This window comes from Saccostrea echinata, unplaced genomic scaffold (genome assembly GCF_033153115.1).
Source record: "Saccostrea echinata isolate AGI-Se365-2 ecotype Australia unplaced genomic scaffold, CSIRO_AGI_Sech_v1 ptg000028l, whole genome shotgun sequence".
In the NCBI taxonomy this organism is placed as follows: Eukaryota; Metazoa; Mollusca; class Bivalvia; order Ostreida; family Ostreidae; genus Saccostrea; species Saccostrea echinata.
Window position 1 is genome coordinate 16,070,985 of NW_026889777.1, and position 18,205 is coordinate 16,089,189.

General features: G+C 31.0%; 1 protein-coding gene and 1 long non-coding RNA gene across 2 annotated transcripts in view; one reads left to right on the forward strand and one right to left on the reverse strand.

Annotated features, from left to right (window-relative positions):
* LOC133194186 (uncharacterized) overlaps positions 1-18,205 on the reverse strand; it is a 161,206-nt gene that overhangs the window by 65,272 nt on the left and 77,729 nt on the right. The window lies entirely within an intron of this gene.
* Positions 27-16,829, forward strand: LOC133194180 (F-box/LRR-repeat protein 4-like). Its single transcript, XM_061330185.1, has 16 exons — positions 27-283; positions 1,377-1,467; positions 1,813-1,939; positions 3,826-3,918; positions 4,483-4,660; positions 4,866-4,913; positions 5,069-5,139; positions 6,057-6,126; positions 7,414-7,526; positions 8,323-8,432; positions 9,386-9,515; positions 10,327-10,422; positions 11,600-11,704; positions 12,655-12,741; positions 14,960-15,064; positions 15,551-16,829. Exons 1-16 carry the CDS (start codon positions 68-70, stop codon positions 15,678-15,680), a joined length of 1,770 nt encoding a protein of 589 aa, XP_061186169.1. The 5' UTR covers positions 27-67; the 3' UTR covers positions 15,681-16,829.

Genomic DNA, 18,205 nt, shown 5'->3' on the forward strand with positions numbered 1-18,205 from the left:
TTCTGAAAACAGAAAGTAGGTTTGTAAACAAATCCGTAACCTACAGGAAAAAGATGAATTTGCATGAATGACGCTGAAAATCCCCAGACAGTGGCGAGATTGTTGTGAAATTTTTAGTCGCAATCAACCTGTTATGGAACCCCACTCTCAGTTTGCTCTAGAAGTCACCGACTTCAGTTCTCAATATGGAAGTGAGACATCTATTTCCTATACTGCTTCTAACTTAGCTGGGAAATGTAATATCTACCCAGGTTATGGGGATTTTACACAAGCCTGTGTCTTTGTGAGTATTGAAGAACTTAGGATAAAAATAATACGCATTTAAAAAGAAAAAGGATATACCCCCCCCCCCCCCCGCCTTCTTAAAAAAATTAAAAAATAATGTAATTAATACATCTTTTATAACGAATTTTCAAAGATCTAAAAATCTGAAGTATTGAACTGACTTTATTTTTGTTAAGGATTTGTATATAAAATTCAATTCATAATAAAACCTTAGTTATCCAAGGTATGTTTTGTAATCCTGACAATGCAGTTCATTCTAGAAGGCTATGCGAATTTTTACATGAATGTTTTGAATTGCGTTCTAAAAATAGAGCACAATAATATATATTTAATGCATTAATTAGTTTATCTCTGTCCATATTATACTGTTTATACTATTTGCATAATGATTATGTATAACTTCAAGTTGTAAAAGTAGTTGACTTCACTGATTTGTACACTTGCATGTATGTATGTACTTGAGTATATGTTTTAGTAATCTGAAAACACACTGTATTTTTCATTTTGTTTGTAACATGGTTGTATGCCAACATGTTTGGTGAATCAATAAATTGAATTGAATTGAATTGAATATTATAATCATGATAATTGCTTCCCTAACATATTCGGTAGTAATACTTGAAGGAAAATGTGTATTGGGAATTCGCTATATATACTTATACGAATTCATTTTATGAATTATGGATATAGCGAAGTAAATTCACTGGTCCCCAGGACTTTGCTATAACCAAGTTTTACTGTATAAGTATACAGTAAAACCTTGTTATCTCAAACTCAATGAGACCAAGAAGAAAACTTTAGGATATTTAGGTATTTGAGATACTGAGGATATAATTCATAAAGAAAAAGTAGTAGGGACTTCCATCTGATTTTTTGAGATATACATGTTATTTGTTATTTGAGATATCAGTGTTTGAGATAACAAAGTTCAACTGTATTACTAACTCAGCTAACTCTTGTGTTGCGAACAGAAAGAAGAAACATTGTTTAACACAAATTGATACTGTTTGAAATAAATGATTAACTATAAAAGCATTTAAAAATTTTTAAAAATGCATACATTTTTATAAGTTTGATTTTTTTGACAACAGAGAACATATGGGCCATGGTGGAAATATGCTCCTTCTGGAAGGCGGAAGTTTAAGCGAACACCACCAAACTTTGTTAGCCAGGATTATATTGGTAGATATCATTATATACAGTCTGAGAAACAAACCATGTATCTATATTTAAAATACCAATTTTGAGTTTCTACACATTTAGATTTTAGATTATATATATATACTGTACATGTATGTAAATGCACGTGTGTTTATAGAGTAATTTAACTGTGCAACACATTATAAGATTTTGTTAACATATGTAAAGTTACTAAAGTAACTGGGGTCTAAACTTTTATGACCCCAGAAAAGCATACAATGTAGCTACATTGTACCCTATCTTTATAAGCTTCGAACATTAAACATTTAACAAGCAGATCGTAATTATTATAAACAAATTATTTTAGAACATTGCATCTTTTTCCAGAGTTGGAATTTGAATATGAAGTATTTCCCACAAAAATTGACATTTATGAGACATATAACCCAGGAACTATTGTCAGAATTCTCGCATGTGATTCCTCAGGCACTGATGTGGACAAAGGAATGGCCAGGTACATTAGTTAACAAATTAACACGTCAAGCAAGATCTTAGAATAACTTTTTCAATATAATCAATTGATTATTGAATAAATGTGTTCATTGATTGAACCAGTTATAATCAATGAGCGTATACTTTCTAGCTGTACATGTGTTTTATCAAAAGATCTGTGAACAAAAGTATTGTTCTGCTACCTAGCTGCAGAACTGTAGCTCTCTGAAAAAAAAATTTACATAGAAAACAGGAGAGCTACAGTGCCACCCATCGAAAAAACAAAACTGCATATTTATTGCACACAAAAAGTTGCGCTCAGTTATGAATTCATTTCTTCAATTTATTACCTCAATTGCACAAAAGCTTGATTTCAAAAAATTCTTATGACTATCAAATACATGTACTCTCATGGTTTATATCAATCTGCATGAAGTGCATTGGAACCGCATTGTCTTGTCACCCAAAATGGTAGTATAAATAGGCCAAATTTTCTATGGTCTCAATTTCAGGCCAAGGAGGGCTATTAACAACAGTTATGGGGAATGTTTTGTTGTGGAAATAGTAAAAGAATACAATAGGGTGGAGAAATAAACTGAGGAACAACACACTTTTTTGTGCACAGTAAATATACATTTTTTCAGTGGGACTGGCACTGTAGCTCTCTGGTCAGTCAGTATATTTTTTGGAGGAGAGCTACAATTTCAATGGGTGACACTGTTACAGTAGCTCTCTGATTGTCCATCCCAATGTTTTAAGACCAGTAAGCTACAGATCTGTCTGCCTACCTCCAATTGAATTTTTCAGAAATTAACATATTTAAGCGATTTTTCATATATTAAATTATATTAAGATACATTGTATGCATGTGAATTTTCACAAAACATAACTTATTTGGTTAAACAAAAAGAGTTAACTCTATAATTTTGGTAAAAGTTGTGTTTTTCACTAAAGAAGTTGACAGAAAATAGGAAATATTTTTAAAACATACCCCCTCCCCAGTGAAACCAAAAAAAAAAATCCTTTTTGATGTTATATGTATTATAAATTGTTATTTAACAGATTCATACCAAAGCTTTTGTTGATTAACTGGAAGGGGGTGGGTGGACATATGTTTATCCAAGAAAAGGGGGGAAACAGCAAAAATTGTCATTTTTTAAATAAAATTTTGTGCCTCTGTGTTTATATTCACAGAAATGTAAAATTTTTATTTTATAAATTTTTTATATGGGAATTATAAACTATGTTTATAGACATAAAAAAGCAAAAAATAGCCATTTTATTATGAATTTCAAATGACATCATACATATAAAAAATTGAGCTTTATCAACCTTATACACTTAATTTTACGTAAGTTAAACATTTGGAAAGATTTAAGGGTCATTTGTCCATATCCACGAGTATTACAAAATCTGGTATGTTTAATACCTGATTTTAATGAATATCATTTTCTTCCCCCCATATAAAAAGAGCAAGTGACTACTTGACACTGATTCTTATTATTAATGAATTGCTAATGTACTCTTTTTTCATTCAAAAAAGTTCAATGACCAAATTGCCAATTATGTTGAATGAAATGGGTGTAAAATGTAGGCAGAGAGTTAGCATTCATAGTTCTTAATTATAAAATTCATACATATGTACATATGCACTTACAGTTATTTGTATTCTCACAGTTATCTCCCTTTTGTCCTGATATAAGAGTGTCCTATCTTAATGCAAATTAAAACATTCTTTGAAAAAAATCCAACATCCACAATAATTTACCTCAAATTTTAATCAAGCCTTTCCTACCCAATTTTACTTAAAATTCTTGAAATCTGTTCTCATTCTTTGAGAAGAATTGCAAACAGACAAGCTGTTAAACTAGACATAAAAGATTTTAGAGCAATTGCTTTGTATACCAGGTGGAAAGTGTTATGGGAAGGCCCCCCTGAAAGAGCCCCAGCTGATTCTCGAATCTTCTCACCACAACTCAGGGAGATCAATTTCCCTACCAAGTAAGATTTATTTTTAACTTGCTTATAAATTGTGATAAGGTTACATGTATGTTAACAAAAGCATGCACAAATTTTCATGTAATTGGTTCACAAATCTGTTAAATAAATTGCAGTTTAATTATTTATAAATCTCTAAATTAAGTTGTAGTACTATCTTGTGAGAATTATGTATACAGTTGAACTTCAGTATCTTCAACACCGATATATCTAATACCATGGATATGTCGAAGTGATTTGGAAGTCCCAACTGCTTATTCCTTAAGTATTTACCCTGGATATCTCAAAGACAGTATTTTCTTGGTCCTATCAAGTTTGAGATAATGAGGTTTGACTGTACATATACTTGCTTGATAAATATTTGCACAATAGAAACTGCAGTGAATTCTGTATGCGATGCATACATTAGCAGCTGATGTAATTCTACAGAATTTACAGTAATTCAATGAAGAATAAAAAAAGAAACTTGTGCATCATTATTAATTTCACAAAGGCAAGCTTTCTGAGTTCAGAAAAAAAATTAATGTTTGTATTCACAGAATTATGTGAAATCCAATTTTTATGTAGTGTCATCCGGATAGAAGTTTGTCATGATCTGTGTGATTACTACACTGAATTGGATGCTGTCTATCTCCATGGCGAGGATTGTCATGGTAAATACATCATGGAAATGGCCTCCAGTGAAAGTTCAAAGGGCATCAGTCAACTAGAGGAAAGACTCCATAGTTTCACTCTCAGGGAACAGGTAATGCCTGTCAACCTAAACCAACTTTTATTTGAGAAATATCTGCTAGTTCTGTGACCTTTTAATCACAAATATTTTTTTCTGCAAACCAAGTTTTTAAATTATATTTTTGCATAGAACGTTTCCTCAATTGCAAAAGTTAGAAATCAGTAATTAGTGATCAGGAATGGATTGTGTATCATGAAAAAATAAATTTTCATTTCAGAAAACTACTGCAGTTGAAAGGAATACTTTCAGTATAGAAGAATTGCCAGTAAGATAAATTGCTATATATTGAGTATATCATCCTCAGAATGAAATTTATGTGAGATATATTCGAAAATACAAATATATAATTATATCTGTCAAAATGAAGAAAAGTAACATATACAGCTTCTCCATATTGAAAAATTGAATTTGTTTTTTCAGGAAGAAGTCATACAGTTAATATTAAGCTACCTCGATATCCCTTCCCTCTGTAAAGCCAGTATCACCTCAAAGTAAGTCAATTTAAAAGTACTCAACTTAAAAATCCCAGTATCACTTCAAAATAAGTCATGTAGGCCAGAAGCAACCTCAAAGTAAGTAATATAAAGTACATAACTCAAAAAGTATCACCTCAATGTAAGTCTGAATCAATAGCCATGATCACCTCCAAGCTAAAGTTATATAAACCAGTGTCAACTCATAGTAAGTCATGTAAGTCAGTGTCACCTTAAAGTAAGTCATATAAACCAGTGTCTCCTAAAAGTAAGTTATATAAGCACCTTAAAGTAAGTCATTTAAGCCAATGGCAATGGTAAGTTAATAACATGTAAGTACTCAAGTAACTCAAAGTAAGTCCTATAAGCCAATATCACCTCAAAGTAAGTTATCTAAGCCAGTGTCACCTCAAAGTAAGTCATGTAAACCAGTATCACCTCAAAGTAAGTTATCTATAAGCCAGTATCACCTAAGAGTAAATCCTATAAGCCAGTATCACCTCAAAGTAAGTTATCTATATGCCAGCATCACCTAAGAGTAAGTCCTACACATGTATAAGCCAGTATCACCTCAAAGTAAGTCATATAAACTAGTGTCACCTCAAAGTAAGTCATGTAAGGTACTCAGTTTAAAAACCTGTATCACCTCAAAGTAAGTTATAGGAGTCATTATCACCTCCAAGTAAGACATATAATTCAGTGTTTCTTCAAAGTAAGTTACATGTACATAAGTCAGTATCATGTAAAATTAAGTCATACAAGCCAATTTCATGTCTACATAAGTCATATAAGCCAGTATTACACTGTACCTCAAAAGATGTCATAATAGTTTTTAGAACCTACATTTTATAATGTCATTGATATGTTTTTTTTATACATTTTTGTATTCTTTGAAAAGAAGGATACAAGGAGATTCTATTGATTGTATATTTCAGGTTTTTCTATAAGCATTGTTATGATTCCCTTCAATATAAGGAGCTAGATTTACAGCCACACTGGACAGAAGTAAGTGTCGTACTGTAAATCAAGTTTTATTCGTGAGAACTTTATTTACGCATAATTACACAAGACAATCTGCTCATGAAAATTGCATTCTTGTTTATATTTTTATTAGAATAGATTGTATACAGCAAAAAGCTGAATTTGTGAAAATTTTGTTCCATGTATAAATGTAAAAAATATCTCAAGAAAATGAGGTGTCGCAATAAATTTGGTGATCTACAGTTTTCTAACATAGTAGATACCTTATTTTACACATGTACTTAATATCGCGTAGTGACTGATGTCAAATTGCGAGAATATGGATTTGAGAGTTAATTGTTAATCAAGAGTTTTTATGTGCACTTAAGAAATATAAAAAGCGAGTTACATGTATTTAATTTTATTTCACGAGTGGTGCTTCTCATGAAATTATTCCTCATGTAATATTAGGAATCTACAGTACAGCTGTTTAGTTTTTTGACTGGCTAATACTTTGATACTTCAGGCAGAAGTGTTCAATATTTGTCACAAATATTTTGATTTGCTACTGAGTTTGATAGTATACAAATGGAGGATTTCAAAAATACAAAATATAGAAAATTCAATTTGATGAATTAGAATGGAATTAACTACCGGTATGTTCTGTCATAAAAGCTGGTTTAGCAGTCGCTAACTTCCATATAACTGGTTGGCTTATCACTAAAAAAGTCCAGTGCATAAACATGAAATGATCATTAACAATAGGTCCTTTGATAATTATTGCCCCATTCTGCATGTGTAGCTCAAGTCAAGTTAAAAGAAGATATTTTTCAAAACCTTAATACCAGCTGACAATGTGATGCAAATCAATGTACAATCTTGTGGACAAGGTTATCAGAATTTCTTTTGGTAGAGATTTAACTCTGCCAATACTGACCTAATAAGGTCTACCAAGGGTCATATATGTATTTGGCCCTGTAAAATATTTTGAATACAGCCCAACTTCTGAGCTTACAGAACTGCATGTATACAGAAACTTAGATATATTGTACATATTTTATTTCCTGAATTGAGGATCAGGCTCATATCAAAAATCTGTATGAATGTACTCAAGTGCACAATTTTTCTGTAAGATTCAAGACATTGCATGTTTGCAAAGCTTTTTCTCCAATATATGGACTTTGAGAAGGAACTTTTTAGCATGATATGAAAGCATCATGACACGTGTACTTTATCCTAAGGTTTAAATTTGGACATAGTGTGACAACTGATTAATTGGTCATTATACAGGGCCATTTTATGCATAAAGTGAACATAGCTCTTTACTTTCAGGTGAATAACTTTGCAATAGACAGTTTAATGTCAAGGTGTCAGTTTCTCCAGCATTTAAACATATCTTGGTGTGGAGGAAATCAGATGTCTATATCTGCAGGTACTTTCTCAAGGTAAATATTTCTCTTTGAACAATAAACTGAATTGTGCAGTATCGCCTAGTATATTTCCAGGCAAACATAGGCATTACAAAGAACATACAGTATTATGTATTCTACCTTTAAAAATTGTTTCCTAAATCCATACTAAAAAAAAGTCTTAACAGCCTTATGTGAACTGTTTGGCTCTTGAGTCCAACAAAATGCATGTTACCCTTGAACTAAATCAATGAATGTACATTCTTTTTCAGGCATGTAAACATAATTTACTCAGGACAATACACTGAATATCATATCATTTACTGCATTTTATTCTGAAATGTGTACAAAAACTAAGACAATTGTATTGTGCATGATGAGTCTCAGAACAAGGTGAAAAAAAAATATAGAAACTTTGCTATTACAAGCTATTACAAGCAATAGTATATGCCAGCCCAAAATGACTTTCCTGTGTTTCTATTGCAAAAATAGCCATTTAGAGTGTGAAGTTGTATTAAGATTGTCTAAGCCATCTGGAAGATCTCCAAAATTAGGAGGAACAATAACACAATGTTGACCAACTTTGTTTGGAGTGACATAATAATCACTTAAGTGTTCCAAGACAAACCCCTATAATAAACATTCTTGAACCTGGCACTTTATTATCTTATTAAATATTTCCATGAATCCACTTAGAAGTGAAATCAACAGTTTTCAAAGTTACAATGTTCTCAACAGTTGTAATGTACATTGTATAAATAGCAATGACTTATGAACATGATTCATTTGTTTTTTAAGTTTCAGTAATAATTGTATTCTTCATGAATTTCAGATTTTTAGTGGCATGTGGCAGGGATCTTCAAACTCTCTATATGTCTTCATGTAAATTTGTGAATGGAGAAGTTATAAAGGCTGTGGCAGAAAATTGTCCAAAACTTAAAGGTATAAAGTAAAATGCAGTGAACATGTAAGTGTGCAATTCATTTTTTTTTTTTTTTTGAATTTATAGATGCATGTCATGAAACTTTTATTACAAACTTGAAAATCAAAAGAAATGGTTTCTTTTTAATGTAAAACTTGAATTACAAACATCATTTTTGGTACTGTTTAAATTATTGTAATTGTATTACATTTGGTTATGTATTCCATTTATATCACCTTTAGTGGAAAGCATTTCTGCTTAATCAAGTGCATTTGCTAAATGTCTTTCACATATATAGATGAATACATGTATATACATTAAGAAATGTACTTATTATAATCAAATATTCCTAACTTGTTCTATAACCAGTATCATAATGGCTAAATATAATACATTTACAGTATATAGAGCTTTTCAGATGCTTTTTAACTCGCATATAGTTAACTAATAAATAGCAGTCATTCTAAAATATATCGGCAAAAGACAATGATCATAAAATAAAACCACAATACGAATTCCTCAATTGACATTTATCTTTGTATTGATTCCTTCTCTTCAATGTGCCACTTCTTCATTTCCAGTCCTATACATTTTCCTCCATGTAATGTTTTCTCTCTACAAGGTTAATCTGACTTGTTGTATTGCTATCTGACAGATGTACATGTAGGGAGATGTCAGTTACTAGATGTAATGTTGGAATTACCTTTTCTATTATAGACTTAGGTGTAGCCATTTGTCAGTCCCTAGACATAATGTTAGCATTACCTTTTCTGATACAGAGTTAGATGTAGGGACTTTTCAGTCTGTATATGAAATAGAGCAGTTATATTTTTCTGTTGCAGATCTAGAGGTAGATGTAGGGAGTTGTCCATCTCTAGATGTAATGTTGGCATTACCTTTCCTGTTGTAGAGTTAGTTGTAGACAGTTGTCAGTCTTTATATGAAATAGAGAAGTTATATTTTTCTATTGTAGAGTTAGATGTAGGGAGTTGTCCGTCTCTAGATGGACAGTCTATATCACACCTCTCTAGGATCCATACACTGGAGAGACTTAATCTGTATCGATTACCAGTAGAGAGATACAGTCTCATGGAAGTCTTAAGGTAAATAGGACAACCAAATATTTCAATAACTTGAACCATATTTTATTCCTACACAACTGAAAAGGATGAAATATGGAGATAACAAACAGTATTCAAGCTCTAAGTCTATTAAAACAATACAAATCGGGAGCAGAGCAAACACGGACCTCAAAAAACATCAGAGGTGGGATCAGGTGCCATGGAGGAGTGAGCATCCCCTGCCGACTGGTCATACCACCGTGTGCTCCTTGTCATGAAAAAATCTGTCAACAATTCAGTGTGTGAATAATGGCCTAACAATTAGTATGAAAAATGTCAGCCAGCATATGACTAAATGATAGGCTGTATTTGCTGACAAGGATATAGTTTAACACATTCAATTCTTGGGGGGAATAATTGTATAGTGAGTGTTTTCTATATATCATAATCTGTCCCGATTACTGGTAAAATGAGACAGCATTGAAGTAGTCTTGAGGCAAGAATTTCAGCAAAATAAATGTTGTTAAAATATATACATGTGAATGTCTTAATCCATATTGTATACCAATATCTATGATGCAAAATACAGCTTATGCTGACATTAAAAATCAATAGAAGTAATTCTATAGTCAATGTTTTCCACTACTGCTTGTTCATGAACGCTACTGAAAAATGATTTTTATTTTAGATATGAATAGAAATACTGAAAGTGCAAATCTGAGTTTGTGCCAAACTTCAGTCTACGACATTTGTGCTAAATTTTCAAATTATTATAGCTAAAATAAGCCCATGTACAGTATACATATAATTGGCATTTGTTGTTTTTCTTTAAATGCTTTTTTTTTTTTTTCAGGCTTTCTCCAAATTTAAAACATTTAAATTTAGGTTCAACAAGAATTGGTGAAATGCATATAGATATTGTTATGAAAATATTGGGGAAACATTGCAAGTAAGTATCTTGAATTTCCTTTTCAACAATGTCAAATTTTAAGAAATGAATAATATTGAAAGGAGATGGGTGTACAAGGCAGGCTGAATGCCTATAGCTCCATATATAAAAAAAAATATATTCAATTTTTAAATTAACTGCATAGTATATAGATTCAAGTTCTCTATATTGAAATTTTTGAAATTATGACAAACAAAACTCTTCTGAGGAAAATTTTTTTCGGCAAAAATTATACTATTACTAAAAAGATAATGTGGTATTCTTAGGGTACAAACCCTAGCAATAAAAATCCTGAGTATCATTTTCCCTTGTGACTAACATGCCTACCACTGCTACACAACTCTGATGAACAGTGGCATATTTTACTGTTTCAATTTTTTAAAGACAAATAGAAATGTTAACCAGTTTAGAAATCAGAAGGTAATTAAAATTTCGAATATTTTCCATACAATACAAAGATATACAAAACAGATATTTGAGGAACGTATCGTCTGACCTTAATTGAACACTTTTATTTGCATATATTTTCACCCGTTTAAATAAGCAGCAGTGATTTGTGTTTATCGATACTAGGTTGTCTTTGAATATTTTTCCCGAAGGTAAATGGCAGGTTCCCCTTGTTGAAAATGAAAAAGAAAACGATGGGCTCAGTCACCTTTATATGAGATAATTTTTACAAAATCCAAAAACATTTTTTCATTAATGTAAATTTTGAATCGCGATATATCATGATTTTTTCCCAAAATGGTATCATTATATTTTTACATGCAATTTTTACTATGATTTCAAGTGAATTTCCCAAATTTTTTAAAGAAATATATTGTGAATACATAACTCTACTTGTTACAATTTTTATTTGCATATTAATAAAGCATGTTTGGATGCTAGGGTGCCATTGTTTTACTGTTTTATAATATTTTTTGTTTAAAATTCCAGTAAATTTAATCCAAAGGTTTGAAGAGAATTAATTATATCCGGAATTAATCATTGCTTACTAAGTACCGGTATTATAGTCTCTTCATCAGGATACATATCGTGATATACGGTAAACCGATAAAATCATGCATCTCTAGAAAAATGCATTACTCAATCTACTACAGAAAAATGTTAAGACTATAATAGTTTGATTTTTAATAAAGTAATCACAGTTACAGAATACTTCTTATGTATTTTCTAGGAAACTAATCTCTCTAGACTTATGGAGGAGTAGGATATCAGAGACTGGACTAGACTATATTGCTGAGAACTGTAAACAGATTGAGGAGTTAGATCTAGGCTGGTGGTAAGTGTTATATGTACATAACCAGATAGCATTTAGTGAAGTGAACATAATCAGAGGGTAGAAAGTAATTTGAAAATAACCAGATACATGTAGTAGAAATTGATGTGTACACAATCAAAATATGTTAATATTAATTTCTAAGAACTTTACTATCATGCAGAGAAGTTTAAATGCAGGGTGGCTGATAGTGAGGTGTATATATTGTTCTGCCAATATGGACTTATTTGAATCATTTAAATTTGTTGGGGTCAGTTTTCATGGATTGCTGGCAGTGTGAACCCGATTTCCTTGGCAAATGTCTTCTTACAAAAGACCTCAACTACATACTACAGTATATTATTTGTAAAGGATTTGAATTCGTGGATAAGGGGTATTGAAGAAATTTACATAAAGCAAACCCCCCACAAAACACAATAAATCTACAGTAACTGTTGCAAGGTTCCTTTGATGATACCATAGGGAATCCAATAACTGAGCAATTTTTCAGATACCAGATTTTGGAGCAAGGTCATTCTAGAAGTATGATTTTTGGTGACTAAACTGCACAGGGATGAACAATACTGGACTTGGTTTGAATGCTGGATCTGACCTACATTGTTTTAGGCCTTATCATTCATGATTTTAGGCCTTATATTTACTTGAGAATAAACCTGCTCCAAAATACAACGTAGTCAATCATCCAGAAAATGTGCATCAAATCCATGTCTTGTAGTGTACATCCCTAGATGCATCATCCATGCAAGTCTGGTTCAGGTTGGGCTTAAAGTTATGCTAGAATGAACTTGCTCCAAAAATTTGAACCTGACTATTCATCCAATTGCATCTTTGTAATTTTTTATTATCTATCTTAAGAAGAAAAAGATCAAAACTTTTTGACAAGTTTTGAATTTTATTAAGAAGTCAATAATAACAGATAGATGTGTTTTTATATATAAATTTCTGTTTTTCAGTTCAAATTTGAAGGCAGGTACCTACTGTTTCATTGATCTTGTAAAGAAGTGTCCCAACATTAAGAAGTTATACCTAACTGCTAATAGGTAAGTCCTAGTCTTTGTAGCCAATATAAAGGAGTATGAATATGTCAAATACTGTACAATCACTTATTTTTGTGAAACCATTGAAATTTTCTTGCTTTGATGAAAAAAATGTTTTTTCATGGGGATTAGCTTTAAACAATAAAATACTTTCTTTGGTTGTTAGTACGGGAATTAATGTCGCAGCTGTTGCAGAAAAATAATGTGTAAGTGGGTTATGTAAATTTTTTCTTCAATAGCAGCTACGTTAATTCCCGTGCTAACAACCAAAGAAAGATATTTTATTGTTTATATTTATATCTGTATAAACAATCATTTAAAATAGGGTTATAAAGATTAATTACTGTATTATTCATATGCACGCCATAGTACGTTTCATTGATGGAAGAGCCACTGATAAAAAAATCTTTACAGGTGATATGCCTAGTGTTGTTCATGAACTGATAAACGGCAATGGTTTTCTTTAGAAATGAAGTAGAAAATATTCAGTGGATGTAAATATTTATGGTTGAAGAAGCGATGATAGACAATCATGTAACTGTAGTTTGAAACTTTAACATTTCATGGAGGGCATGGATTCATCAATTTCTTCATTCAAAGAAAATAATGAAAATTAGACCTCATGAAAATTACCGATTTCACAGTAGAAGAAAAATCAAAACTTAATGTTTTGAAAAACAAATTTATTATTTAAGAGTTGAAAAGCTGTTTCTCAAAGGTTTTCAAAAGGGTCTAAATTTTACTCAGAATATTCATATACATTAACACGTATGTGTATCTTCAGACACATTTAATATAGAAATTTTCATTTTGGCCCTTTAAATAATATTTTTTTTATTTAAGAGTCATACTTCAAAATTATTGATATTCAATATTTCAGTACTTTGTCAAATAATAAATTATTGATTAAAAATATGTTTCTTTTTTTTTTTTTACAAACAACACGACTGTATTGAGTAGACCATTTACCTATAGGATGTCATACCCTTTGGGTTATATGATATTTGCCCTTAGTTTCAATTTTATAAATGGGTATTGTGAGAAGAAAAGAGAAAACGATGAAATATGAAGAATATGAACAAAATAAAAAAAAAACAAGCTCAAGTCTATTCAAACAATATACTGAGAGCCCTCTAAAACATCAGAGATGGAATCAGGTGCCAAGAAGGAGTAAGCAACCTGTTGATCCATCACACCCGCTGTGTGCTCCTTGTCATGATCGTAAACGGAAAAATCTCTAGATAATTTCAGTAGAAAAATAATAGCGGAACGTTTTGAATGAAAACGTCAGTCAACATTTGACTTAACGATATATTGTATTTGCTGACTAGATCATTTTATCGACCTTAGAATTTGTGAAATTTTGACTTCAAACAAGACTTGATATCACCAATTTATTTGTCAATAGCTTGCCTCGTTTTAGAAATTATTTGTACGTAGAACATGCTCTTGTGTATTGAATCAACTGGGAGACATAAACTCCATATGCAGGTGATAATGGTACTTTGGTTCACAAATAAGGAAAGCTGATGAGTTAAAAAGTTTAAGTCATCACAATTATCATAAAGTTTAGGTACTAGTTTGCCATCAGTATCTTTCTCCGACTAGTAAAATATCAAAATATGAAACAGATGTGTTCAGCTCTGTGGTGTCTTTTATTTCAAGTTCAAAGGGAACGTAAAAGTGAAAGTGGTTGTTGTTGATTTATAAAATATTGTTGATATATAAATATCGATTTGAAGGTTTAACCAAGAGATTTCTTCTTTTCAAGTAGATTTTGTTTAATACCGTATATCAGGTTTTTCCCGCGTCATGTTTTTCCGCGAATCAGAATCTGAAGCAGTATATTTAATTTAAGCGATTCAAATTTTCCATATTTCAAAGATATAGTGAAAGTATAAATTCACAATTGTTTAAACGTAGCTATGAAGGAATTGGAACAGGGACAGTATTTGTACGTATAACTTTTAATTTTTAATGTAAAAATTCAGTCAATGAAATTTACGCTGATTTATTTTCCGCGATTCAGAAATCGTCGCTAACAAAGCGTAAATTGGATACACGCGGAAAAAACCTGATATACGGTAAACTTTGCTTCATTTGAATACTAAAACACATTTGCTAATAATGGAGCTCAAGTAGTACCAACAGGAATTCCAACAGATTGTTGGCAGACCTGGAAAACAAGTATTTTCCTCTAACTTTCCCTACTTTGTTACAGGACTATTTGCAACGAAGATCTCTTAGCCTTTTGCAAGTATTGTCCAAAGTTAGAACAATTAGACATTTTAGGTACAGGCAATGTCAGTCGAGAGAGTGTTTTCAGGTAAAGTTTAGTTTACACGTTAATAGTTAAGTTCCGTAAATCACATTTTATTCTTTTAAGTGTAAGGCAACAAAAGTCTCAACATTACTAATCAGCAGTAATAATGTAAATTCTCATCATAATATATACGAATAGAATATACCAAAAAATGCTTTGTGAATAAATACAATGCTATCATTTCATATTAATAAAAAGTAAATGAAATATACATGACTCACATATAGGTGCATGTAAATTCGGAATTTCTTAACAAATACTGCAAACAGGTTTTATACACCATTTCCACTAGAGTACAAAACTGTGATATTAATTCTGTAATAAAGGTTGTTTAAAGAACATCTATAGGTATAAACATTCTAATAGAAAAGGCACAGTTTTTTTTTTCTTAAAAAAAACCATGATTAGAAACAAAGTTGTACATAATATTTTCAATTCGTTGACCATCTCTTTTATATATGTTCCATAATCCGTGAAATATGCTTTCAGTGTCCTGACCCAATGTCAGAAGTTGATGTTCCTGGATATATCATTCTGCGCTAATGTTGATGTAGATGCCGTAACGCTCTGGTCAGCACAGTTCCCACGGTGCAGCATCAAACGAAGCTTTCAGGACTAGCTCATTGCAGAGTTATCTTTATTGAATTACAGGCAAACTTTGGTATCTCAACACTAGATATGTTGATGTACCTCCATGGTCCCGACGATATTTACTATAAATACTAGTATAAATGTTTTTGAAACCTTGGACATCTCAACCTTGATAATCTCAACTATCCTTCTTCTCCGTGTACATTCACAGCCTAAATAGCAATATGTCAAACGCCAGATCAGTTTTCTGCTCTGTTAAACCTAAATGTTTGGTTACTTATCATGCAGTAAATCTACTGCTCTTTGCTAGATACTAGTATCTAAAATTTAACATTTTATGATGGTACTGTCTAGGTTGAAATCCAAAAAGTTTGCTGTATTTGCATTTAATTACATGTATAAATTGCACTGTATTACATAATTTGTGATTAATTCAAGCATTCTAATCATTATATTTGACCAAGGTAGATTAATTCAAAACTGTTTTTATGTATTTTCCAGATTTTAGTAAGCAAATGCGATTTTTCTTTATCGGTACTTTATTGTCTAAGAAGATTTTTCCCGGGTAAAATTAAGTAGGTAATTTTGATAAGTACTCATCTACGCATTTAAATTTTCTCAAAGTCCAAAAAAGTTTTCTCATCAGTCTATAGAGAGGATCCTTAAAGACACATTTAAGTGATCAAATCTTTGGACACACATATACATTTTACAAAATATATGAGCTATTTTTCAATAATCATTGCATTTATTTTAATTTTAAAATTTATTTAGTTTTTATACTTTCTTTTTTTTAACATTCACTTGAACATACTTATGTATAATTAGTTATTATAAGTAGTTATAGAGACAATGCATCTCCTTATTGTTAAACTATTATTGAAGTTAATGTTTCAGTTTGTGCCTTTTATGTAAATGAAGATGACTGTGATATCACATGTTGCTTGGTTTTTAAGTGTGTATTTGTTTTATGCAGTGACACATTACACATAGATTGGGAGTGGGAAATGGTGCAATAAATAGAGTTTCAAAATCTTTAAGTTAAATGAAATATTGTAATGAACGATGGCATTTCTGGCTTTTTATAAGTGGATTTATTTTATTATCATCTATGAATTATATGAATTATATTTCAAAGCGTATTTGTATCAATATGGTATGTTTGTTAAATCTTCAAATAAAGGAATAAGTTTCTATTTTTTGGTTTTCATTACATGATAAGACATGTGAATATTATGCTTAAACAATATGAACTTGGAAAGGTATAGTCTAAAAAAAAAAAAGAAAAAGAACCGATATTTTTACAGAATATTTTAAATGGTTTTCCTCTATGAAATGTTTGACCCCATATTGTAGCACCTGGAACCTTGATTTGCACAAACTTGATATAACTTGATATTATAAGACATAAAACTTGATATATTATAAGACATAAAAAAGCATTGCATGTGAATATTATGCAAAAACGATATAAACTGTGGATAATTTGAGGATATTTGCATATTTATTAATAGCACTAATCATTGCCCTGCTGATTCTGAAAGAGATATAAAGATTTGTTTTCCTATATTTTCCCATAAGAGAATTTTTTCCTATACATTCCCATATAAGCGTTTTTCCCTAAATATTCCTATGAAAAAATTTTGACCCCGTGTTGTGAACCTTTCTTATCCATCATAGGTCTTGATATGAGCAAACTTAAATCTGAACTTCCTGAAGATACTTGTAAAATTGAATTCATAAACCATAGCCATATTCCTCTTGAAAAGATTTTTTAAAAAATATTTTCCTATATACATGTATTCTGAAGAAAAAAACTTTGATCCCCTGTTGTAACTTAACCCTATTCCCATTGGGTTATAATTGGAGCAAATTCAAATCTTAACTTCCTGCATTATATTGAATTTGCTTATTATGGCCATGTTCCTCTTCAAAAGAAGATTTTTAAAGATTTTTTTTCAACTAATACATCTATTTTCATGTAAAAATTTGATTCCTTATTCCATTATATGAAAGGTTGAGGACAACTACAAGTAATAAAGATCAAACATCTTATTTTATATTACATATTAAGATCAGAGCGAAAAAAGACCCCTGGAATCATCAGGAGTAGGGTCAGGTACCATGAAGGAGTAAGCATCTCCTATCGACCGTTCACACACACCGTAAGCCCTTTGTCTTGTTAGGATAAATGGAATATAATCCGTAGACAAATAGTATGAAAATAACAGTCAAGCAATTTGTATTAAAATGTCTTAAAGACAAATTATTTTTGCAAACAAGGTCATTTACACTACTTTATGCATATAGATTGGCATAAAATTAATTTTAAACGGGATTGTTAATACCCTTGTAACATCAACTTATTTGTCAATAACCTGTCCTTTTTAGAAATTCATCGTATGTAGGACATTCTCTTGCGAATCAAATCAACTGGGAGGCAAAAACTGCATATGCAGGTATAAGTGGTATATGCATCATATCTAGGAATATTGACGGTAGAAAAGTTTTTCTTAAATTAAGTTGTTAGTTTGCCATTAATGTCTCCTCTAG